General features: G+C 40.0%; 1 protein-coding gene across 4 annotated transcripts in view; it reads left to right on the top strand.

Moving 5' to 3' along the window:
* MKX (mohawk homeobox) overlaps positions 1–25,429 on the top strand; it is a 93,346-nt gene that overhangs the window by 51,011 nt on the left and 16,906 nt on the right. For 2 of the 4 annotated variants that reach the window (XM_036841373.1, XM_036841372.1), the window contains exons 6-7: positions 9,392–9,425; positions 9,531–10,273. The exons of 1 other annotated variant lie outside the window; for it this stretch is intronic. In XM_036841373.1, the coding sequence (XP_036697268.1) occupies positions 9,392–9,425; positions 9,531–9,717 (221 nt within the window). In that variant the 3' untranslated portion in view covers positions 9,718–10,273. Of the gene's footprint in view, positions 1–9,391; positions 9,426–9,530; positions 10,274–25,429 lie in introns of those variants that run through there. One more of the 4 variants, XM_036841374.1, reaches the window with a different exon arrangement.

The following is a 25,429-nucleotide window of genomic DNA, read 5'->3' as shown; positions in this document are numbered from 1 at the left end:
CGCGAGCTTCACGCGGGGCACCTCATTTAATCCTCACCACAAGCCCGGGAAGGAGGGGTTATTTTATCCCCACTTTATAGGCGAACCTGAGATGCAGTGCACGTAAATGACTAACCCAACGTCCTGTTCCTAGTGAACCCGCCAACTGTTTTCTTTTTTTTTTTTTTTAATAATTAATTTTTTTTAAAATTTATTTATTTATTTATGGCTGTGTTGGGTCTTCGTTTCTGTGCGAGGGCTTTCTCTAGCTGCGGCAAGTGGGGACCACTCTTCATCGCGGTGCGCGGGCCTCTCACTATCGCGACCTCTCTTGTTGCGGAGCACAGGCTCCAGACGCGCAGGCTCAGTAATTGTGGCTCACGGGCCCAGTTGCTCCGCGGCATGTGGGATCTTCCCAGACCAGGGCTCGAACCCGTGTCCCTTGCATTGGCAGGCAGATTCTCAACCACTGCGCCACCAGGGAAGCCCCCCGCCAACTGTTTTCTTATGGTCCTAAGATACATCCTGCGCCTCAGAGAAATCATTGTACAAAAAGGTGGGTTTGATCTATGAAATGTTTTTGTTTTCTCCCCAAATAGATCAGCTTGTTAGGTGAAAGCAACTTATCCCCTACTCTCTTCTAGAAATTTCTTGTATCCTACATTTAGGTGATAGCAGGGAAATAGGATCTATATGCCACTGGAATTTAATGAATGGTTTGGGGTGTAGATTCCTAGTGATTATCTGGTCTTCTCTTGGTCAGATCGGGTCATCAGAAGACTTCTAGACTAGGGACACTCGGACCCATAGCCACAGCCCAGGCCTGCAAGGCCTTCTTCCTCATCTTTACGCCTTTCCCTGCTTTTCAGCTTCTCCCACCTTCAACACCATCAACAAAAATCTTCCCAATTTTCATTTGAAAGTCCTTCCCCACCCTAGTTCAGACTTTAAATGACTGTTTCTGAAATTAAAAGCAGAAAATCACAGAACCTTTAAATGTAGAAATGTGTGAACATAGAACACTGACATGCCAAGTATAATTTTAACATTTTAAGTGTATTAGGAGCATCAAAATGTATTTGAAATGTAGGAGAAGGACTGGTAATACTGTTCATCTTATGTCTAAAATATGCTTCTTTTCTATTAATAAGCACAGCAGACGAACTGTGAGTAGAGAACTGTCACTTGCACCTCTTCTGAAAGATCCAAGGGGTTGGCGAACGTCACCTCTCTTGTTGTGTCATTTCTGGTGTTAATGCATTCAGACAGGTTTAACAGCAAGATCTCCTAGTCTGAAGTGTCATTTCTGGTAATTTAAGGAATTTGAAAAGCATGGCCATAATGTGAGCCAACTCAAAGATACACTTCAGTTCATATATCAAAGCAAAAGTACTTTTTGATGACTTTTCAGAGATACTGAAGAGCTTGAAAATACATGGGTGGAGCCAGACTTTCCAGCCAGTTTCTAGATTACAGCAAATGCACATTTTTCCATTTAAAAGGCCTTTTTTTGCTGAAGAAAGTCGTATTAGTACGTTGTAACCTAACACTATTCAGCTACATATTTATTAAACATCAGCCTCCTAGAACTGTGGTGTGGCAGCTATTATGTAGCCCTTGTGCTGTCGCAGAACTCAGAGGATGAATGTCATTGTTGGGACATTGAGACAAAATTACAGTGTAGCTAAGAATCAGAGTAAGACCACCCTGTTTTCAGAACTAGTAGCCCAACTTGCATGCAGAAGGGAACACTTTTATAAACAATTAATGCTCTTTGCAACATACAGGCACACACAGAAGTTATTCATGTATAGTTAGGAAGTCATTTTCTGAGACTTTGGCTAGAAACCTAGCTTTCATGGATGAAACATTTGGGGTAACATCTCCAATATTCCCCTTGAGAAAATGAAGTAACAAAATCCATTAGACACTTAAAGTTAGTAGATATTCTTTAATGTGGCTCCAGTGTTCTTCGTCTTGGCATGTTATAGTACTCTGGCACAAAATAGCATCAGAAAAGCCATTTTGTCTTTGAAGATGATAGATTCTGCACAATTAATGCATTAATCTGAGCTCATGGGCTTTGGCCAGAGTTAAAATATTTCATCCTTACATAATGGTTTTCATATTAAATCTCTGAACAATACTACTTTTTCTGATGACTACATTCAGCCCCAGATTCTAGACGTAAAAAATACAGTGAGAGGAGAGGTTAATTTTTAGAAATTTTTACAAGGATTTATGTAGTTCTTGGTATACATGCTTAAGCTTTCTTCTAAGTGTTTTAGAAAATATGGAACCCTCATAACCTGAGTCTAGTGCGATTAGCCCTGCTTTCTAGGTGAGAACGTCGGAGCACAGAGAGGTCATGCAGATGGCCGGCTGTCACACAGTCAGGGGTGGAGCAGGGGTCCAACTCCTGCTGTCTGGCTCCAGGGTCTGGGCTCCACCCACTGTCCCACGCTGCCTCTGTACCTCACACCAGGCCACCCTCGTAGTTAGTAATGACGTGCTAAGAACAGAAATGAGAATATTTAACATTTCCAGACCCCCTTTCTGGTTCCACACTAACAGTTCCCTCCTCGTAGGCTGCATTCTAATCTTCAAAGTGAAGTTTCAGACGGAAAGTTTTCAACGTTGGGAAGGTGGAGCCTTTGAGATCACAGAGGAGCGACCTTGGTAGTGGGACTGCACAGAGTCACCTAGCATTGAGGCCCTTTAATGTCTTTAGAGGAGAAGATGGAAGGTGGAGTGGAGACGTTCTCACTGGGTGGTTCTCTGCTTATTTGAAAAGTTACTTTCAAGTTACAGGTCCCACGCCCTGTGCCTTTCGTCCTCCGGTCCAGACTGATGAGGCCGGAATAACTGCGCGTTTTACCAGAACAAAGGTTCAGCTGGGAATTAATAAGGAACCACCAGCCTCAAGTTGCTTTCCTCGGCATAATCAGAAAAGCCCAAGGAAGGCTCTGTAGCTCCCGAACTGATAGGGAGCCCATCGACACTTAGAGGTGTAGCCGCGGTCATGGGTGCTCCCGGAACAATAAAGATGTTCTGCCGTTGCTAATGGAACTATAACCTATCCTGAAAGCTTTGAGATGTCAGCTACCCCAGTCTTCACTATTGGTCCAGAACAGAGGGGTGTGGTTTCTAATTTCTTTCTTTTCTGGGAGGAGACAGAGAGGAGGATGCATTGACAGAAAGGCAGCTGAAGGTGGGGACCCTGCGGATCCAGGACATCTGGGCACTATTAGCTATAGAGAGAGGCCAGCCCACGTGAGAGGTAGCAGGAAGGAAAAGAATCTTTCTCCAGATGGTGGAAGTCATGGCTGGAGGAAACACTGGCTTAATTTTTGGAAAAGATTTTCTTTAAACTCTGAAATAATTTTGGAAGCCACTCATTCTTTAAGGCCTCAGGATAAATAATTTAACTAGTATATTGCAAAGGGAAAAGAAATACCAGCTCCATCCATGAAGATGAGGCGGGTTTCATTTTATAATTTTCACTATTCCGAAAGGCTCCACTAATCCTTCCATGAGCTATAGCCTTGATATTCACCAAGTTTTGGTGCAGTCTCTTCCTGTCATGCTGAAGCTTTAAAGCGTAATTCACTTTTGGTCCATGGCACTGGAAAAAGCAGTTTAATCATCAACAGATAAATGTTACAGGTTGTTGGGTAGGTTTTTTTCCTTCCTTTTTGAGCAAAATCACTTGGGATGATTTATCTTTACTCATTCAAAAGCTCTAACTACCCCGGAGAGGATAACACAAACATTTCCCCTGAAGTGATGCAGCAACAGCTGTCTAAGAGCAGTCACTTAGCAGTAATTCAGTCCTGGCGATGCAAGAGTGATTTTAGGGATATCACATCTATTAAAATGTCTCTCTAATTTAAAGTCTGAGGATGAGCTCAGCGGAGCTTTAGATTTCCTATTCTGTGATTTGGACTGATTTTTTGATGTTACAGATTAAATAATAAGGAGGAAAAAAAGTCATTTTTTTGTATCTCTATGGTCTAAAATACTAGCAAAAGGTATAGAAAAGGTGTTTAATAGGTTTTTAATAGGCTTTCTATGTAAATAATGCATGAGACCTTGCCATGGTCTTTGAAGGTGGCTTTATCAACTGAGATTGCTTAAGTGATGAAATGCTAGTAATTGTTGTTTTAAAGATAACCCCTTCTTGTAACATTCGAGACTCTCAAAATTCAAGTTTAAACTGGGCGAAGCTGGATTTTGAATTCTTTCAAGTCGTTTCTTTTTCACAGGCGAAAAAACAAGAAACAAAAAAATAAAACAAAAAAAACCATTGCCACATCAGGGGAAGCCAAATGATAGATTATTATCTTATTTGTTAACAAAAGGGTAAGGAAGAAGTAGAAGTTCAGTGAAAAAGCAAGTTCTAAAACACGTACAGGGACTTCCCCGGCGGTCCAGTGGTTAAGACTTCGCCTTGCAATGCAGGGGGTGCGGGTTCGATCCCTGGTGGCGGAGCTAAGATCCCACAGGCCTCGCGGCCAAAAAATCAAAACATAAAACAGAAGCAGTATTGTAACAAATTCAATAAAGACTTTAAAAAATGGTCCGCATCAAAAAAATCTTAAAGCACATACAAAATGACTCCTTTTTAAAAAATGTATATAAACTTGCTTTGGGAGTCGATACATCCAAGTATTAATCTGAGTTATCCGTCAATGCCCTCTATTTTCTCTTTTACACTTTTTCCTGGATTTTCTGCAGTGAACCTGCATGCCTTTCTTATTAGAGAACAACAACAGATGCTATTTTTAAAAGTAAAGAAATGTCGAGCTGCGGTGGAACCAGTCTGTAAGGGTGTGTGAGCCCAGCCCAGCCCAGCGTGTGGGGAAGTAGAGAGGGACGGGGTAGATGCTATGCTGTCTGGTGTGAGTGCCTGCAAAGCTGGAGCGATCGGTATTTCAGAATCTTCAGTGAGGCTTTGTATCTACCCGACTCACCAGAGTCTCGTGCTTTATCTCAGTTGTTCCAAGTATGTAAATAGCTCCAGAAACTGGTCTTGTGCGCCAGGGTCTCTCGGGACCCCTGAGACCAGAAACACTAAAGCCTGGCTGTCCACATCTGCTCTCTCCAGCAGCGGCTCCAAAACCGACCAAGTGTGAGAAGGCACATTTGTCAAGCGTCTGGAGCTCTCTTTCCATTTTAATTTAGGGAAACAGATGATATATGATTTTTAGATTATTTAATTAAAAATACTTGTTTTCTTAATCTTAATTTTATTTACCTTTCAGTGGTGTGAATAGTATTTTGTGGAACATTTTAAAACAGTACTGATTAAATTTGAAAAAAAATCTCAGTGCAAAAGATTTGGCCATATTTTTGTCTCTTTTTATGACTAGAATTATTACCTCAGGAATATATATCAGAATGAATATTTCTAAACTGCATTTCTCAAACTTGAATGGACACTTTGCCCACAGGGCTTTGTGCTTGCACATCTCGAGTTGCAGTAGAACTGAATTTTCTTTATAATGTTCTTTATAATGTTTCTCTACTTAACTTTATAAGGAAACACATGTCCAAACTGAGGATAGCCCCATTTTAAGTTTCAACATGGTTTGGGTTTTACAGCATCCAAGATTTTCCTAACGACGCATCTCTTTTTTTCATTCCTTTTCTTTTTTGGTCTTAAAACACGCTCTTTTGGCTGGTTCAGTAAGTTGTTCCTGCCAACCAGTTGCTTTTATGATAATTGACAGCGTAGCTGATTTTTGGAACCTTAGGATCTAAAAAGGCATTTTAGCTCAGACGTGGGACCGGCAGAGCCAAGCTACTTGCAGAGTGAGAGACGCAGCTGAGTTGGCCTCGAACCCGGGTCTGTGCATGGGCAGTGACGGCGGGCGGGCGTCCGCTCTGGCTCAGCAGCGTTCAGAACCCTTTCCTGCTCCTGTCACATCCTCTCTTGAGCTACTGGGTGCCACTTCTGGAGGGGGCTGGTGAGAGACCTCCTGTCTGCTGAAGTGGCGTTGAGTGGTGGTCCAGAAACCCACCACTGCTTAAATACTGAAGACTGGCTGAAGAGACACAAAATACTTGAACCAGATAAGTGCCGGTGAGTTTATACTTCACAGGAAAAGAGCACATGAAAAAGAACATTTCACATTTAGCACACTTAATAGAATGAGCGGATTGTGAATTGTCCGAGTCCCCCTCAAACGACCTCCGTTCTCTAAAGCCGCTGGGGCGTCTCCCCAGATTTCATCTCAGCGTAAGGAAGAGAAAACCGTCTCCCCAGATTGCCAGGTGCTTATCGTCCTTCGCTGTCCTACGAAAGTACAGATGTTTCAGAGTAAAAGGGCCCCTGTTTGCTGTCTTCTGCCGGTGCTTCTGGGAACCGCTGCTCTGCAGGAGGTGGCTCTCGGATGCATAGAACCCCAGTGATGCGGGCAGCTCGCCAGCAGCAGCAGCAGGAGAAGCACGCCCTTCCAGCACCAACTTACACTGTGCACCAAAACCACCCTCGGCACAGAGATGCCCCCAAAGCAGCTTTTGACCCCCCCAGTAGTCAGCTTTTGCTTGTTGGTTCGAAGTCTTTGACATCGAACTTTGTTACATGCTGTTTTAACATGGACTACTGATAGAGAAGCAAAGTGTGTCTTCTCTTCATTCCTTTTTATGAAGCCTTTTCTTCTGTTGCTGGGAAAGGAACCTGAATCCATACCAAGGGACATTGAACTAAGTGCCCTCTGCCTTAGAAATAAATTACAGGATTCATCTTTGCTGCGAGGACATTGTTGAAATTCGTGAAACTAATTAAGAATGCCCAAACGGGGATCGGGGTCTCTGTGTTTACACTTCAGAGGTATTTTCGTAGGCACCCAACTGTAAAACACATACACCCCAAGAGTAAGCAGAGTTTTATAATTTCACGGTTGGCCGTAGTAAACTTGTTTCCTGGTGGCAGGACTCTGGCCGGCAGCCACGGGGGGCTGGTGCTCGCAGCGTCTGGCTGGCCGCAGGGCCGCGGGACATCCTGGTTCACACTTCACCTTACACAAGCTCTCGTGGGCCTTCCCAGGGACCTGCGTGTCCCCCTTCCACCTACAGAGGCGGCAGCCACGGGCTTCCTTCCTGTTGTCTGCACCCTGTTGACCATCCAGGTGGGGAATCGGATGCTGGTCCCCTGTGTACATGCAAGACAGCTTCGTTCATAAGCCAGAGCATCGGTTACATGGTCTTTTCTAAATTATGTTTTGTTATTTCCCTAATGTTATTTAACCTTCATGGAACTTATTCTGCTTTTGCCAAGTCTTTCCATTGGATAAATATCTCCATAACCTATTGCTTCACTTTGGCAACAGAATTGTTGCAATTTGTGGGCAAAATTGAGCAAAGGCCTAACTTGTTTTTTTTTTTTCTCTCTGTAAAATGTCCAATGTTGTTAGCTTTTCTTGTCCTAAACAAAGGCACTGACTTATTCTCTGTTCTGGTAGTGCCTTGTATCTGTCATTATTGAGCAAAGATTTGCAGTTAATAGCACCAAACGGAGAAAGACTTGACAGACAGCAGAGACACGAATGCTGAATAAGCTAAGACACAAAGTGCTTGGAATCGTGCCCACATGGAGGACGTGATGTGTAAACTAGGGTTATGAGGGTTCTGTGAATTCAAAGTTGTCATTCTTCTTCTTCTGTTTACGTAAGCAATATTATAATTCCAAAATTATCAAGCAGCAGAGGTGTAGCTAACCATCCAGGCCTACCTCGTAGGGGCCAAAAGATCCAGGGCTAACAGGGCTCCAGAGGGTGACCAACTACTCAGGAATCCAGTTATTTTTCCAAAGATCCCTAAAATGGAAGGAGACCAAAGGGACTAACGTTTATTGTTCCATTTGGGGCCAGACACACTTAATCTCATTTACTTTTCGTAACAACCTTGCCATTTATTCACGACGCGCTTTTGTTGTGTTTGCTTGTCTTCCTTTTCGGCGGGGTAGGTAGGGTGGCCCTGAGTGAAAGGCTGTGCAAAGAGCTCACAGTGACCGTTACTATCTCCCGGTCTACACTGCCTGGCCTGACTCAGGATGTGTTAACAGCTTTCCCTGATTCTTTCATCCATCGAGGGCATCAAGGTTTAGCTGCCTTGTCGACACGGTCACGTCCCTGGGAAATGTCGCCCTGGTTGGACTATATTATGATCATGTTCCTGATCTCCGCACCGCCCCCCCCCCCCAGGTCTCTCCGAGTTCCACGACTCTCTGGGAGCCCAGGGCTGGAGATGAGGCTGCACCGCGGCAAACTAGCTTTGAGCACTGCCGGGGAGTTAGGGGAGGAGAGCAAAGGGAGAGAACTGAGGGCAGGAAAAGCCAGCTTTCCAGAGGCCGTGGAGCTCAAAGACGCTGTGAGCAGACTCGCTGTTCCTCGCACTTCTTGCGTGGGGTGCAGGGCTTCGTTCTGGAGGTTCTCGATGGTGCTTGTCGCTGTTGGTGGTGGTGCTGGTGGCGGAGGTTTACCCGCTGTATTTCTGGCGTCTCTAAGGCTGCTGGGAGCTCCAGCCCCACTCTTTGTTCTAACCTCCCGTGCCATGCTGCTGCCCCTCTTTACCCTCTGGAATCTTTCCCTCCAGCATGTCTATTTTTGTGTTCCTGACACCTTGTTCTTTTGGCCAGAGGAGCTCCCCCAGAGAGGTTTAATCTGGATCAAGAACCCATTTCGTCCTCCTTTATAAGGTGTGGTTTTGATAGACATTAGTGCTCTGAGTGAAGCAGCAAGCCTGACTTTCACATCCTGCAGGATGAGGGGTCCGTGTGGAGCTCACAGACCAGTGCCTGCTTATTCCAACCTGCCAGGAATCCTGCGTTGCTGTCAGCACTGGGTCTGTTATTCATCGGCTAACTCGCCAGAGGGGCCTATCTGCCAGTCCTTTTTCTGAGATGAAGGTTTGATTTCCGTGAAATCATAGACTGCCGAGCCACAGGCACCCTGAAGATCATCTAGGAACCCCTTTATTTTATAGTTCAGGAAGCTGTACCCCAGACCTCAGGCGGCATCACGATCTGCCCAAAGGCACACGGCCGGCGAGTAGTGGGGTGAGACCAGAATCTGCCCCGGAACAGTCAGCACTCTTTCCCTGTGCCATCGCCCTTCTCACCAAAATGCCCAATCAGTGTCTCAGAACAAATTGACCTCAGATGTTTGTATGTTTATGAGAGCCACTTTTTATTCTTTATTACCTCTTCTCATCTTATTCCTGCTTCTTTGCAAAGAGATTTTTTTTCACATCTTCTTTGTAAAAAAAAAAAAAAAAAAAAAAAAAGTGTGATCAATTTTCAACATGTTTCCTGACGAACTTTCATTCCTCGTAATTAATGATGAAAGGCCTGAGATTTAAAAAGATGGCAAAAAAAGAAAAGTAATCACATTTTTGCTTTTCTTTACAGACACTCTGGAAAACAGATCCAATAAGGGTGACAGGTGAGCGGTATCTTTTTATTTGCCATCTGTGCTTTTCAGTGATGGTCTTCTCTACGTACCCTGCCGTGAGTTTGATCATTTTCTTTCTGTTCTGCTTAAATGTAGTGCAGCTAATAGAAAGGGACCGAGCAAGGACGACACGTACTGGAAGGAGATCAATGCAGCCATGGCCTTAACAAATCTCGCGCAGGGAAAAGACAAGCTGCAGGGGACCACCAGCTGCATTATCCAGAAGTCGTCCCACATTGCAGAAGTGAAGACAGTCAAAGTGCCCCTGGTTCAGCAGTTTTAAGAGTTTGTCACTTTTCAGATCAATGGCTGTTCTTCGCATCAGTGTTTTTTCATAAACCCTCATCCTAGGAGCTGGAGCAGGAGTGAAAATGACTCCTTTTCAAACCTCTTCTTATTTTTAATCGCCCTAAATATATCATTTAGTTGCTTCTATAAAAGACGTATAAATTATAAGACCTCACTTTATAATCAAAAATATTAACTTATTTTATGTTACTCCAAGTATGCATAAAATGTCTGCATTGCTATTACAGTAAGTGCCTTGCTTTCCCGAAAATAAGCTGCAACGTGGGCATAGTAGAGCAGCTGTGCCTCAAAATGACAACACCACAATGCTCATTAGACTGTGAGTGCCATTCCAGATGGACCTACCCACGCCAGGACTGAAACCGTAATTGCTGAAAGCCCTTGAAATGTATCCACTAATTCACATGTTAAAACCTGGAAATCTGTTCAGCCCAAATGAAATGTTCCTTTAAAAAAAAAAAATTCTGAAGTATTTAAAATTGTTCAGTGCGCTTTGCAGAGGGACAGTGAGAATTTTATGCGTGTATCTTGCCTGCATATCTGGTTGGTTACAAAGTTCCAAAATAAAAGGTTCGGGGATCACATAATGTGTACGTTCAAGAAAAATGGCAATGAATGTGATCAGAAAAAAAGTTTGTAAGCACTGCTGGAAAACACCACAATGCTCTTCAGAATTGATTTGGATTTTCTTTTTCTCAAGTTTTGCCGAAGTTTTCAAAAAGTTTATTATCTAAATAACTTGAAATGTTCCCGTATAAAACTAAAACTATAGTTTAGGTTTAAAACATAATCCTGTTTGCATTAGAGTTCAGTGTTTTTTGTAATGGAAACTGTTTTTCATATGGAATAGCTAAAAACCTCTTATTTGGTCCATTTCAAATTACAGTTGCTGATGGACAACTTATATTGCATTGAGAACAAGGTAATAAAAGAAATGTATCTCGATGTGAATATACATATACACACAAAATTGATTTTTAAATTTAAAACATATGGGAAACAAAACATTGAGCAGTCTCTGAATTTTGCCAAATAGGACATTAAGGTGAAATCATGTATTAAAAGAAAGAACATTTTGTTTCTAAATTAGACTATCATGGAGTGAGAATAATCAATATCAAGAAAGAAGATCTTTTTCAATCAAACGTTAATATTCTAATCAGCTTGGGGTGGCTTGAAATTTGAATAAACAGTAGGGATGCCAAATACAACAGAATATTTGTGCTCAGAGAAGTAAAAAGGATTTGTCTCTTTTATGGTGGGATTTTTTTTCTGAGTATGTAACCTATTTTATAAATTTTTTTTAAAACTGGAAAGCGTTTTTGTGAGTGTGAATGACAGCCAACAGTGCAGCCACGTGGTGACATTTTTCTTTATTTTGCAAAATGCTTTTAAAACCAGAGGCTGCTCTAGTTGATATATGGACAGTATCAGTCTTGATATACATTGTAGGACACTTTTTCATGTAACATAACATTTGGGGATTGGGTTTAATTTAGTGTAATGAAAATAATTTGATATTAAAATATTTTGTACATATATATATTTTTACTTTGTTTTCTAAATTGCTGTTTGCAGTAAGAGTAAGTGCAAAGCAAGATATGTAAGTTATGACTGTATGATCAGATGAAGTATGAGTTCTTCTGGTTTACAAGATCCTTAAATAGTTACAGATCCATGATAAAACTTTGGCATCTTTATAAAACAATTTTTCGAAAATGTGATCATGTCAGTGAAAACTAAGGACAAGTACTTCACTCTTTTTCATACTATTATAAGTTATTCTGGTATTAAATATTTTAATAAAATTGTTTTTGTTTTTACATATTTCAGTTAGATGAATGGATGCTGGTTGTTTTTTTATTTGAATTAGTCATAATTCATTTTTACCATCTTTTCAAAAAGAAACAACAAATTTGTTCTACGTTATAAACCATGGATGACAAGCCAGTATAGGTCAGCTCTTCACATGACTTTTTTTAAATACCAAAGCTTGGAGTCTGGCCTATAAATACACCAAGGCGATTTGATAATTAGCACATCCTGGCAAAATAGCTCCAATTGCAATTACTTCTACTTTATTTTTTCTTTTGCTGCTTTCACATTTTCTGGAAATCAAAGTCCCCCCAATCCTTTAAAAGCATCTTCAACAATGCTGAGTCAGCTGCTGAGACTCTAACTCATAATTTATGTTGTAGAGAAATAGAATTACCTCTATTCTTTGTTTTACCATATGTAATCATTTTAATAAATTTAGTAACTGCTAGGAGTTCTTGACAGATTTAAAATAAAAGTTAATTTCTAGACCTCAATGATCATACGAATTTTGTTTTCCTTTGAGAGTTGACCAGGTGGAGAGAGCAGGAGAACAGAAGGGTCGATTATATGCCATAATTCTCCTTAGGTTGGTCAGGGATATGATATCGGGGCACCGCATTTGTATTAGGGTTGAATTTCATCACCTTGGACCAACAACCCACCCTTTAAGAGCCGAGGAAAAGTATGACGCTAACTGATAAAATACATAACTTTAAAATGAACATTTTCATTAAAAACCTTCTTCCGGTAGCTAATACAATACGCATTATTACCGGGTGCTGTGCACTGGAGAGAACCTTGGCTTTGAGGCTAAACAGATGTACGTTTGCATCCCAGCTCTGCCACTCACTACTGTAGGGTCCAGACTCGGTCACTCTCAGCTTCAGTTTCTTCATCTGCAAAGTGAGAGTAATGAGTTACACCCTGTAGACTTTGCTGCAGGGTTCAGAGATAATATACAATATGTAAAGTGCCTACCACAGTGCTTGGCATTTAATAGGTGCTCAATAAATGGAAGGTATTATCACATAAGTTTAATTCCCTTATATAGGGTTTATGTGCAAGAAAGTAGAAATATAAATGGAATATGAGATGTGGGTAGTTTAATAAAGAGCCTTGAGAAAGGAAAGCTGTCTGACGTGAAAGATTGCAGTGAAATGGTAAAAAGTTGGTATCAATTAGAACTTCAAGAAAGATCATTTTATTGTCATTAGTTTGAAATTCCTGGAGAAACGCTTAAAGTAGAACAAAAGGTAGGGAAGAACAGACATGCCCATAGAAAACACAGCATGTGCAATGCCTTCATTCCAAACAGCAAGAATTGCTTTCCCCTCTATTTGTCCTGCTTGATCCTGTTCAAGATGACTAAGAACTCAAGCTGCTGTCTGTACTCTCTGCCTGCTCCAAGTAGCAATGTTTAGCAAACAGTGGCAACAGCCATGGTCTGCTTTTAAACTCATCCAGCTCAAAGGCATAACATCATGCAAATAAACACAGAAAATAAGAGCAAGCTGCACAGACTCTCCCGTCTGGGGCCGCTTAGGTCGACCATGCCTTGGAAGGCAGTGTGGGGTGGTGGTAGAACTTGGGCCCGCGCAACCTGGCTTTGCCTCTTCACTTCTGAGTGACGTTGGGGAATAAGCATAAGCCTTCTGTACCCAGTGTTTGCATCTGTAAAATTTGATCTATGAAATTTACCTACTCCAAAGGTCTGTTATGAGGATTAAGTAAGACAGTGGATAGAAAAGTGCTTTGCAAACTGCATGGTACTGTACAAATGTTAACGATTATTAATGAGTTCCAGATGACTGTGAAAGGCCTAATATCCCATAATTTTTGGCAGAATAAATTGTGGTTTCCGTGAAGCATATAGGACCCCTAGATTTTGAAAAGACTTGTTATGTTCCACCATCTTTGGGACTTCTTGAGTACAAAGAGTCTTTTGGTCCTGTGCTGCTTTATAACAGTTATGATCAGAGAATTAGGTCATTGATTGTCACACTGCAGGGATAGAGTCCTGACTTCACCGCTTCCCAGCTTTGAGACCCATCCTAGAGATGAACTAAAAATTTGGTTTGGGAGGTGTGTGCATTGGCCATAATAAACTTTTTCTTAAGGTGAGAAAAACAGATTTCTGAGTTTGGAAAAACAAGCTGATGTGTTGTTACATCTTTACACAAATGACTCCATGGAAATTCATCCCATGTAAAGATTGTCTCAATAAGTCTTCTGAAACAAATCTCAGCCCAAATTTCCAGTTTCTGGAAACTTGATCTTCAGTGAGCCTGATTCATGACTTCTAAACAAAAATTTTTAATTCATGTTTTAAAACATTATAAATGTAGCCTGTGCTAGTTGTAGAGACATTGAAGCAGTATAGAGGGACACAAGATAAAAAGCCCCATGCCCTATCTCTCCACGATCCCAACCCCACATCCCAAAGATAACCATGGTTCACAACGTCTTGTGTATGCTTCCAGAAACTCTATGTACATACAACCTTGTGCTTTTTCATCTTGTACTTGGTACTATATTCCGACTGCTTTGCAACATTTTTTACACTCCATCCTGTGTGTGTATACATATACAGTATATAGACATATATACTATATGTAGCTTTCCTTATTTTAAATGAATGCATAGGAGTTTGGTTTCAGATTATTAAATTTATCCAACAAATACCCCTATGGACTTAAGAGTTATTTCCAATTTTTAGTTATTATAAACTAGTGCTATTCAAAGTGCTGTTTCACATCGAGATAAGGAGCTTTCATCAAAATACAAATCAATATACTGTTTTCTTAATCAGGAAATTCTTTCTATGAAAAAAGATTGTCACCTGAACTCACAGTGCTCTTAGAATTATAGTTGACTTACATTCTGGCCCCTGATCTCCCAGCAGACTAATAACAAGCCATCTGTAGATTATCATTGCTGTGCAGACAGTGTTTCAGTAGCAATGTTATAAATACTGATGCAGTGAACCTTCTTGTGTGTATATGTCTTCAGCCACTTATATGTCTGTGGAAGTAATGTGTCGAATGATAGGTACGTTAAACATTTTGATGGATGTTGACAAATTACCATTTTAAAGTTTTACCATTTTACACTTCTAACAGTAGGGTGTGTCTGTTTTCTTCCAATTGGTCAAAACACTGAATATTACTAAACTTTTCAATACTTGACAATGTGGTAAGTAAAAAATGATATCTCAGCGTTGTTTTAAATTATACTTTTTAAAGATGAGTGACATTGTGCATAAGCTTATTGACCTTTGGTATTCCTATTCAGTGAACTGCCTGTTTATATCTGTCTGGCTGGCTTCCCTCCCTCCCTCCCTCCCTTCCTTCCTTCCTTCCTTCCTTCCTTTCTTCATTTGTTAGTGATTTGTATGAGCTCTTTGCAAATTTAAAACTTCAGTACCTTGTCTATAATACAGGTTGCAAATATTTTCCCAGTTTTTAGTATATTTTTTACTTCCCTTATAATATTTTTAAAATTCAGAACTTAAACATCACATGTGCATATACACAGGGTGTATAAGAGGTACTACATATATTTGGTCATCATAGAAGCAGTGTAGCTCTAGAGCCAGAATGCCGAGGTTCAAATTCTATCTCTTCTGCTTACTAGCCCTACAATCGTAGACAAGACACTTAACCTCAGTTTCCTCATCTTTAATATGAATCATAATAATACTTACTTCCTAGTGCTGTGAGATTAAATTAGTTGTTATATACAAGAGCACTTACAACAATAGTACCTGGTACATAGTTAATTAGTGCCTAGATTGTAAAAAGATTCACCCAATTTTCTGGTATTAGTTTTTGGTTCACTTTTTTCTTTTTTTTAATTAGTTATCTAGCTTATACATATTAGTGTATATGTGTCAATCCCAATCTCCCAGTTCATCCCACCATCACCACCACCCGCCCCGCTTTCCCCCCCCCCCGGTGTCCATACGTTTGTTCTCTACATCTGTGTCTCTATTTCTGCCCTGCAAACCGGTTCACCTGTACCATTTTTCTAGATTCCACATATATGCGTTAATATACGATATTTGCTTTTCTCTTTCTGACTTAATTCACTCTGTATGACAGTCTCTAGGTCCACCCACTTCTCTACAAATGACCCAATTTCATTCCTTTCTATGGCTGAGTAATATTGCATTGTAAATATGTGCCACATCTTCTTTATCCATTTGTCTGTTGATGGGCATTTAGGATGCTTCCATGACCTGGCTATTGTAAATAGAGCTGCAATGAACATTGTGGTACATGACTCTTTTTGAATTATGGTTTTCTCAGGGTATATGCCCAGTAGTGGGATTGCTGGGTCATATGGTAGTTCTATTTGTAGTTTTTTAAGGAACCTCCATACTGTTCTCCATAGTGGCTGCATCAGTTTACATTCCCACCAATGGTGCAGGAGAGTTCCCTTTTCTCCACACCTTCTCCAGCATTTATTGTTCGTAGATTTTTTTGATGATGGCCATTCTGACCGGTGTGAGGTGATACCTCATTGTAGTTATGATTTGCATTTCTCTAATGATTACAGATGTTGAGCATCCTTTCATGTGTTTGTTGGCCATCTGTATATCTTGTTTGGAGAAATGTCTATTTAGGTCTTCTGCCCATTTGTGGAGTGGGTTGTTTGTTTTTTTGATATTGAGCTGCATGAGCTGCTTGTAAATTTTGGAGATTAATCCTTTGTCAGTTGCTTCATTTGCAAATATTTTTTCCCATTCTGAGGGTTGTCTTTTCATCTTGTTTATGGTTTCCTTTGCTGTGCAAAAGCTTGTAAGTTTCATTAGGTCCCATTTGTTTATTTTTGTTTTTATTTCCATTTCTCTAGGAGGTGGGTCAAAAAGGATCTTGCTGTGATTTATGTCATAGAGTGTTCTGCCTATGTTTTCCTCTAAGAGTTTGATAGTGTCTGGCCTTACGTTTAGGTCTTTAATCCATCTTGAGTTTATTTTTGTGTATAGTGTTAGGGAGTGTTCTAATTTCATTTTTACACGTAGCTGTCCTGTTTTCCCAGCACCACTTATTGAAGAAGCTGTCTTTTCTCCATTGTATATTCTTGCCTTCTTTATCAAAAATAAGGGGACCATATGTGCATGGGTTTATCTCTGGGCTTTCTATCCTGTTCCATTGATCTATATTTCCGTTTTTGTGCCCATACCATATTGTCTTGATTACTGTAGCTTCATAGTATAGTCTGAAGTCCGGGAGCCTGATTCCTCCAGCTCCGTTTTTCTGTCTCAAGATTGCTTTGGCTATTCGGTGTTTTTTGTTTCTCCATACAAATTGTGAAATTTTTTATTCTAGTTCTGTGAAAAATGCCATTGGTAGTTTGATAGGGATTGCATTGAATCTGTAGATTGCTTTGGGTAGTAGAGTCATTTTCACAATGTTTATTCTTCCAATCCAAGAACAAGGTATATCTCTCCATCTGTTTGTATCATCTTTAATTTCTTTCATCACTGTCTTATAGTTTTCTGCATACAGGTCTTTTGTCTCCTTAGGGAAGTTTATTCCTAGGTATTTTATTCTTTTTGTTGCAATGGTAAATGGGAGTGTTTCCTTAATTTCTCTTTCAGATTTTTCATTATTAGTGTATAGGAATGCAAAAGATTTCTGTGCATTAATTTTGTATCTTGCTACTTTACCAAATTCATTGATTAGCTCTAGTAGTTTTCTGGTAGCATCTTTGGAATTCTCTATGTATAGTATCATCTGCAAACTGACAGCTTTACTTCTTTTCTGATTTGGATTCCTTTTATTTCTTTTTCTTCTCTGATTGCTGTGGCTAAAACTTCCAAAACTATGTTGAATAACAGTGGTGCGAGTGGACAACCTTGTCTTGTTCTGATCTTAGTGGAAATGGTTTCAGTTTTTCACCACTGAGAATGATGTTGGTGGTGGGTTTGTCATATATGGCCTTTATTATGTTGAGGTAAGTTCCCTCTATGCCCACTTTCTGGAGAGTTTTTATCATAAATGGGTGTTGAATTATGTCAAAAAGCTTTTTCTGCATCTATTGAGATGATCATATGGTTTTTATTCTTTAATTTGTTAATATGGTGTATCACATTGATTGATTTGCATATATTGAAGAATCCTTGCATCCCTAGGATAAATCCCACTTGATCGTGGTGTATGATCCTTTTAATGTGTTGTTGGATTCTGTTTGCTAGTATTCTTTTGAGGATTTTTGCATCTATATTCATCAGTGATATTTGTCTTTAATTTTTTTTTGTAGTATCTTTGTCTGATTTTGGTATCAGGGTGATTGTGGCCTCATAGAATGAGCTTGGGATTGTTCCTCCCTCTGCATATTTTTGGAAGAGTTTGAGAAGAATAGGTGTTAGCTCTTCTCTAAATGTTTGATAGAATTCACCTGTGAAGCTATCTGGTCCTGGACTTTTGTTTGTTGGAAGATTTTTCATCACAGTTTCAATTTCATTACTTGTGATTGGTCTGTTTATAGTTTCTATTTCTTCCTGGTTCAGTCTTGGAAGGTTATGCCTTTCTAAGAATTTGTCCATTTCTTCCAGGTTGTCCATTTTATTGGCATAGAGTTGCTTGTAGTAGTCTCTTAGGATGCTTTGTATTTCTGCGGTGTCCATTGTAACTTCTCCTTTTTCATTTCTAATTTTATTGATTTCATTACTCTCTCTCTTTCTTGATGAGTCTGGCTAAAGGTTTATCAATTTTGTTTATCTTCTCAAAGAACCAGTTTTAAATTTATTGATCTTTGGTATTGTTTTCTTTGTTTCTATTTCATTTATTTCTTCTCTGATCTTTATGACTATTTTCCTTCTACTAACTTTGGGTTTTGTTTGTTCTTCTTTCTCTAGTTCCTTTAGGTGTAAGTTTCGATTGTTTATTTGAGATTTTTCTTGTTTCTTGAGGTAGGGTTGCATTGCTATAAACTTCCCTCATGGAACTGCTTTGGCTGCATCCCATAGGTTTTGGATCATCATGTTTTCGTTGTCATTTGTCTCTAGGTATTTTTTGATTTCTTCTTTGATTTCATCAATGATCTCTTGGTTATTTAGTACCGTATTGTTTAGCCTCCATGTGTTTTGTGTTTTTTACGTTTTTTTCCCTGTAATTGATTTCTAATCTCATAGCATGGTGGTCAAGATGCTTGATATGATTTCAATTTTCTTAAATTTACTGAGGCTTGATTTGTGACCCATGATGTGATCTATCCTGGAGAATGTTCCATGTGCACTTGAGAAGAAAGTGTAATCTGCTGTTTTGGGATGGAGTGTCCTATAAATATCAATTAAATCTATCTGGTCTATTGTGTCATCTGAAGCTTGTGTTTCCTTATTAATTTTCTGTTATAGCTGTTAGCATTTGCCTTATGTACTGAGGTCCTCCTATGTTGAGTGTATATATATTTATAATTGTTATATCTTCTTCTTGGATTGATCCTTTGATCATTATGTAGTGTCCTTCCTTGTCTCTTGTAACATTATTTTAAAGTCTATTTTATCTGATATGAGTATTGCTACTCCAGCTTTCTTTTGATTTCCATTTGCATGGAATATCTTTTTCCATCTCCTCACTTTCAGACTGTATGTGTCCCTAGGTCTGAAGTGGCTCTCTTGTAGACAGCATGTATATGGGTCTTGTTTTTGTATCCATTCAGTGAGACTTTGTCTTTTGGTTGGAGTGTTTAATCCATTCACATTTAAGGTAATTATCGATATGTATGTTCCTATTACCTTTTTCTTAATTGTTTTGGGGTTTTTTTTGTAGGTCTTTTTCGTCTCTTGTGTTTCCCACTTAGAGAATTTCCTTTAGCATTTGTTGTAGAACTGGTTTGGTGGTGCTGAATTCTCTTAGCTTTTGCTTGTCTGTAAAGCTTTTGATTTCTCTGTCGAATCTGAATGAGATCCTTGACGGGTAGAGTAATCTTGGTTTTAGGTTCTTCCCTTTCATCACTTTATATATATGGTACCACTCCCTTCTGGCTTGTAGAGTTTCTGCTGAGAAATCAGCTATTAACCGTATGGGAGTTCCTTTATATGTTATTTGTTGTTTTTCCCTTGTTGCTTTCAATAATTTTTCTGTGTCTTTAATTCTTGTCAATTTGATTACTATGTGTCTTGGTGTGTTTCTCCTTGGCGTTATCCTGCCTGGCACTCTGTGTGCTTCCTGGACTTGGGTGGCTATTTCCTTTCCCATGTTAGGGAAGTTTTCAACTATAATGTCTTCAATTTTTTTTTCAGGTCCTTTCTCTCTCTCTTCTCCTTCTGGGCCCCCTATAATGCGAATGTTGGTGTGTTTAATGTTGTCCAGAGGTGCCCTAGCTGTCTTCATTTCTTTTCATTCCTTTTTCTTTATTCTGTTCCGTGGCCATGATTTCCACCATTCTATCTTCCCAGTCATTTATCCATTGTTCTGTCTCAGTTATTCTGCTATTGATTCCTTCTAGTGTATTTTTCATTTCATCTATTGTATTGTTCATCTCTGTTTGTTTGTTCTGTAATTTTTCTAGGTCTTTGTTAAACATTTCTTTTTTTTTTGACATTTTTAAGTGTAGTTTCTTTTAAACATCTTTATTGGAGTCGAATTGCTTTATAATGTTGTGTTAGTTTATGCTGTATAACAAAGTGAATCTGTTATATGTATACATATATCCCCATATCCCCTCCCTCTTGCGCCTCCCTCCCACCCTCCGTATCCCACCCCTCTAGGTGGTCACAAAGTACCCTGTGCTATGCAGCTGCTTCCCACTAGCTATTTTACATTTGCTAGTGTATATATGTCAATGCTACTCTCTCACTTCGCCGCAGCCTACCCTTCCCCCTCCCTGTGTCCTCAAGTTCATTCTCTGTGTCTGCGTCTTTATTCCTCTCCTGCCCCTAGGTTCATCAGAACCTTTATTTTTTTTTTTAGATTCCATATATATATGTTTGCATATGGTATTTGTTTTCCTGTTAAACATTTCTTGTTATCTTCTTAATCTTTGCCTCCATTCTTTAACTGAGGTCCTGGACCATCTTCAGTATCATTATTCTGAATTCTTTTTTTGGAAGGTTGCCTATCTCTACTTCATTTAGTTGTTTTTCTGGTGTTTTATCTTGTTCATTTATCTGGTACATAGTCCTCTGAATTTTCATTTTGTCTATCTTTCTCTGAATGTGGTTTCCGTTCCACAGGCTGCAGGATTGTAGTTCTTTTTGCTTCTGCTGTCTTCCCCCTGGTGGATGAGGCTATTTAAGAGGCTTGTGCAAGTTTCCTGATGGGAGGGACTGGTGGTGGGTAGAGCTGTGTGTTGCTCTGCTGGGCAGAGCTCAGTAAAACTTTAATTCGCTTGTCTACTGATGGGTGGGGCTGAGTTCCCTCCCTGTTGGTTGTTTGGCCTGAGGTGACCCAGCACTGGAGGCTACAGGCTCTTTGGTGGGGCTAATGGCAGACTCCGGGAGGGTTCATGCCAAGGAGTACTTCCCAGAACTTCTGCTGCCAGTGTCCTTGTCCCCATGGTGAGCCACAGCCACTCTCTACCTCTGCAGGAGACCCTCCAACACTAGGCAGCAGGTCTGGTTCAGTCTCCTATGGGGTCACTGCTCCTTCTCCCTGGGTCCTGGTGTGCAGACTACTTTGTGTGTGCCCTCCAAGAGTGGAGTCTCTGTTTCCCCCAGTCCTGTTGAAGTCCTGCAATCAAATCCCACTAGCCTTCAAAGTCTGATTCTCTGGGAATTTCTCCTCCCGTTGCCAGACCCCCAGGTTGGGAAGCCTGAGGTGGGGCTCAGAACCTTCACTCCAGTGGGTGGACTTCTGTGGCATAAGTGTTCTCCAGTTTGTGAGTCACCCACTCAGCACTTATGGGATTTGATTTTATTGTGATTGTGCCCCTCCTACCGTCTCATCGTGGCTTCTCCTTTGTCTTTGGATGTGGGGTATCTTTTTGGTGAGTTCCAGTGTCTTCCTCCAAACTCTGGAACTCCACACTCCCATACTCTGGAAGCTTCCCTTTGGATGTGCTGCATCTCCCCTTCCGTGCAGGTCCTTTTCGTTCATTTTTGTATGTTTAAATCTTGGCAATTTTTAAATTTTGTATGTTTAAATTTTGGCATTAAACCTGAGCTGGGCACTCCTAAAAGTTAAATACTTACGTATAAATCTAACAAAATATGTATAAGATCTCTATGAGGAAAACCACAAAACTCTGATGAACAAAATCAAAGATCAAAGAAGAACTAAAAAAATTGTTCCATGTTAATGGTTGGAAAGACTCAATATTGTCAAGACGTCAGTTCTTCCCATTTTGATCTATAGATTCAATGCAATCCCCAGCAAAATCCCACCAAGTTGTCGATATCGACAAACTGATTCTAAAGTTTATATGTAGAGGCAAAAGTGCCAGAATAGCCAACAGTACTGAAGAAGAACACAGTGTGAAGATTGATACTACCTGACTCCAAGGCTTGCTATAAAGCTCTATCAGGGCAGTGTGGTGCTGATGAAAGAATAGACAAATTCAACAGTGCAACAGAATAGAGAAACCAGAAATAGACTCACACAAATACAATTAACTGATATTTGACAAAGTAGCAAAGGCAATATAATGGAGAAAAAATAGTCTTTTCAACAAATTGTGCTAGAACAACTGGACATCCACATGCGAAAGAAAAAAAAAAGAATCTAGACACAGTTCTTTCACTCATTCACAAAAACTAATTCAAAATGGATCACAGATCCATTTACATAAAACATAAAACTATAGAACTCCTAGAAGATAACACAGGAGAAAACCTTGATGACCTTGGGTATGGTGATGACTTTTTAGATACATCAACAAAGGCATAATACGTGAAAGAAACAGTTGATAAACTGTGCTTCATTAAAATGAAAAACTTCTGAAACACAATGCCAAGAGAATGAGAAGACAAGCCACAGACTGGGAGAAAGTATTTGCAAACAACACATGTGATAAAGGTCTCTTATCCAAAGTATACAGAGAACTCTTAAATTCAATAAGAAAACAACCTGATTTTAAACTGGGCCAAAGATCTTAACAGACACCTCACTAAAGGAGATATACAGATGGCAAATGAGCATATGAAAAGATGCTTCACATCATATGTTATCAGAGAAATGCAAATTAAAACCACAATGAGACGCCACTACACACCTATCAGAATGGCCAAAACCAGAACACTGACACCACCAAATGCTGGTGCGGATGGGGAGCAACAGGAAGTCTCATCCATTGCTGGCGGGAATGCAAAATGGTGCAGCCACTCTGGAAGACAGTTTGGCGGTTCCTTGCAAAAAACATACTCTTACCACATGAACCAGTAATCGTGCTCCTTGGTATTTATCCAAAGGAGTTGAAACCTTGTCCACACAAAAGCCTGCACATGGATGTTTATAGCAGCTTTATTCACAACTGCCCAAACTTGGAAGCAACCAAGACATCTTTTAGCAATTTAATAGATAAATAACCTGTGGCATAACCGGAGAATGGAATATGATTCAGCACTAAAAGCAAATGAACCATCAAGCCACGAAAAGACCTGGAGGAACCTTAGATGCATGTGACTAAGTGAGAGAAGCCAACCTGAAAAGGCTGCACACTGTGTGATTCCTACTGTATGACACACAGGGAAAAGCAAGACTATGGAGACAGAATAAAGATCAGAGGTTGCCAGGGGTTCAGGGATAGGGCAGGATGAACAGGCAGGGCACAGATGACTTTTTAGGGCATGATACCATAATGATGGATACATATCACTATACATTTGTCCAAACCTATAGAATGTACAACACCAAGAGTGAACCCTAATGTAATCTATGGACCTTGGGTGATAATGATGTAGGTTCATTGTAGGTTCATCAATTGTAGGTTCATCAGTTGTAACCAATGTACCACTCTGGTGGAGGATGTTAAAAATAGGGGAGGTTATGCATGTGTGGGGGGCAGGGAGGATATTGGCAATCTCTGTACCTTCCCCTCAGTTTTGCTGTGAACTTAAAAGTGCTCTAAAAAGATAAAGTCTTAATTTAAATAAATAAATAAATAAGTGAACTAGCTATCTAGCTCTCCCCCAAAACACCCCCACTCCTGCAAAAGAAAATCTAGCTGGTTTCTCAAAACTATTTACTAGATAATCTACTAATCTAAATATTTGCTTCTCAACTCTTTATTCAGTCTTTTACTACAGTAGTGAGTATAGAATCCTTCATTACTATTCTTTTTTCTCAGAATTTTCCTGGCTCTTACCTCATCTTAACTTTTAAAGATACACATGGTGAATTTTATCAGATCCCCACTCTCCCCAAAATTGTGTTGGTATTTGTTGATCACATGAAAATATAGATGAATTTACACTTTGCAATACTGAATTTTATTGTCCAATTTTCTTCTTTCATTTTTTTTTAAAAAATCTCTTCTTCCTGTTTTTTTAAAATTAATTAATTAATTAATTAAATTTTTGGCTGCGTTGGGTCTTCGTTGCTGTGTGCAGGCTTTCTCTAGTTGCGGCGAGAGGGGGCTAACCTTCATTGCGGTGCAAGGGCTTCTCATCCAGGTGGCTTCTCTTGTTGTGGAGCATGGGCTCTAGGCATGTGGGCTCAGTAGTTGTGGCTTGCGGGCTCTAGAGTGCAGGTTCAGTATTTGTGGCACAGGGGCTTAGTTGTTCCACAGCATGTGGGATCTTCCCGGACCGGGGCTTGAACCTGTGTCCCCTGCATTGGCAGGTGGATTCTTTTTTTTTTTTTTTTTAATGAATAGCCCAGTTTGCTTTTTTTTTTTAAAGAAATTCACGTTCTTTTATTTATTTATTTATGACTGTGTTGAGTCTTCGTTTCTGTGTGAGGGCTTTCTCTAGTTGCGGCAAGTGGGGACCACTCTTCATCGCGGTGCGCGGGCCTCTCACCATCGCGGCCTCTCTTGTTGCGGAGCACAGGCTCCAGACGCGCAGGCTCAGTAATTGTGGCTCACGGGCCCAGTTGCTCCGTGGCATGTGGGATCTTCCCAGACCAGGGCTCGAACCCGTGTCCCCTCCATTGGCAGGCAGATTCTCAACCACTGCGCCACCAGGGAAGCCCTGGCAGGTGGATTCTTAACCATTCTTAACCAGAAGGAAGTCCCTCTTCTTTCATTTGATTCTCAACAACTGTATTTTTCTTCATATGTCTTATTAATTTATTCACTGGTGTTTATTTTTGTGTTGCATTGTAAATGGGATTTTTCCATTTTTATGTAATCTTAATTATCATTTGTTTGTAGGCAAACATTGATTTTTAAATATTATTTCTGTTAGCTAGCCACCTTAATTAGAAAATTTCAAATTAGTTTTCCAGGTGTTTCACTTTGACTTCCAGGTATACAATCATATTTTTCCAAACAATGAAAATTTACTGACCCTGATATTTGTACTCTATTTTTCTTAATCTTCTGGCATTGACTAACATTTCCAGAATAATTTTTAATGATGGGGTGACAGCCCCCTGGTGTATTTTTTCTTACATTAATGGGATCATTTCTAGTGTTTAAATATTGTATATAATAATATACACTGGGTTGAGATAGTTATTCTTTTTAATATTTTAAGACAATATTCTCTCATTCTTGATTTACTAAACGATTTTATTATAAATGGATGTTGAATTTTTTCTAAACATTTTAATTAAATTGTAGCATAGAAAACTTTACAAACCATAGATGTACAATTCAATAAACTTTTACAAAGGGAATATAATTGCATGATCAACACCCAGATCAAGATAAGAACAGTGGGCTTCCCTGGTGGCGCAGTGGTTGAGAATCTGCCTGCCAATGCAGGGGACACGGGTTCGAGCCCTAGTCTGGGAAGATCCCACATGCCGCGGAGCAACTAG

The sequence above is a fragment of the Balaenoptera musculus genome, chromosome 2 (genome assembly GCF_009873245.2).
Source record: "Balaenoptera musculus isolate JJ_BM4_2016_0621 chromosome 2, mBalMus1.pri.v3, whole genome shotgun sequence".
NCBI classification, from domain to species: domain Eukaryota; kingdom Metazoa; phylum Chordata; class Mammalia; order Artiodactyla; family Balaenopteridae; genus Balaenoptera; species Balaenoptera musculus.
Note: the sequence above shows the minus strand (reverse complement) of the source record. Positions and strands in the feature narration are given on the sequence as shown.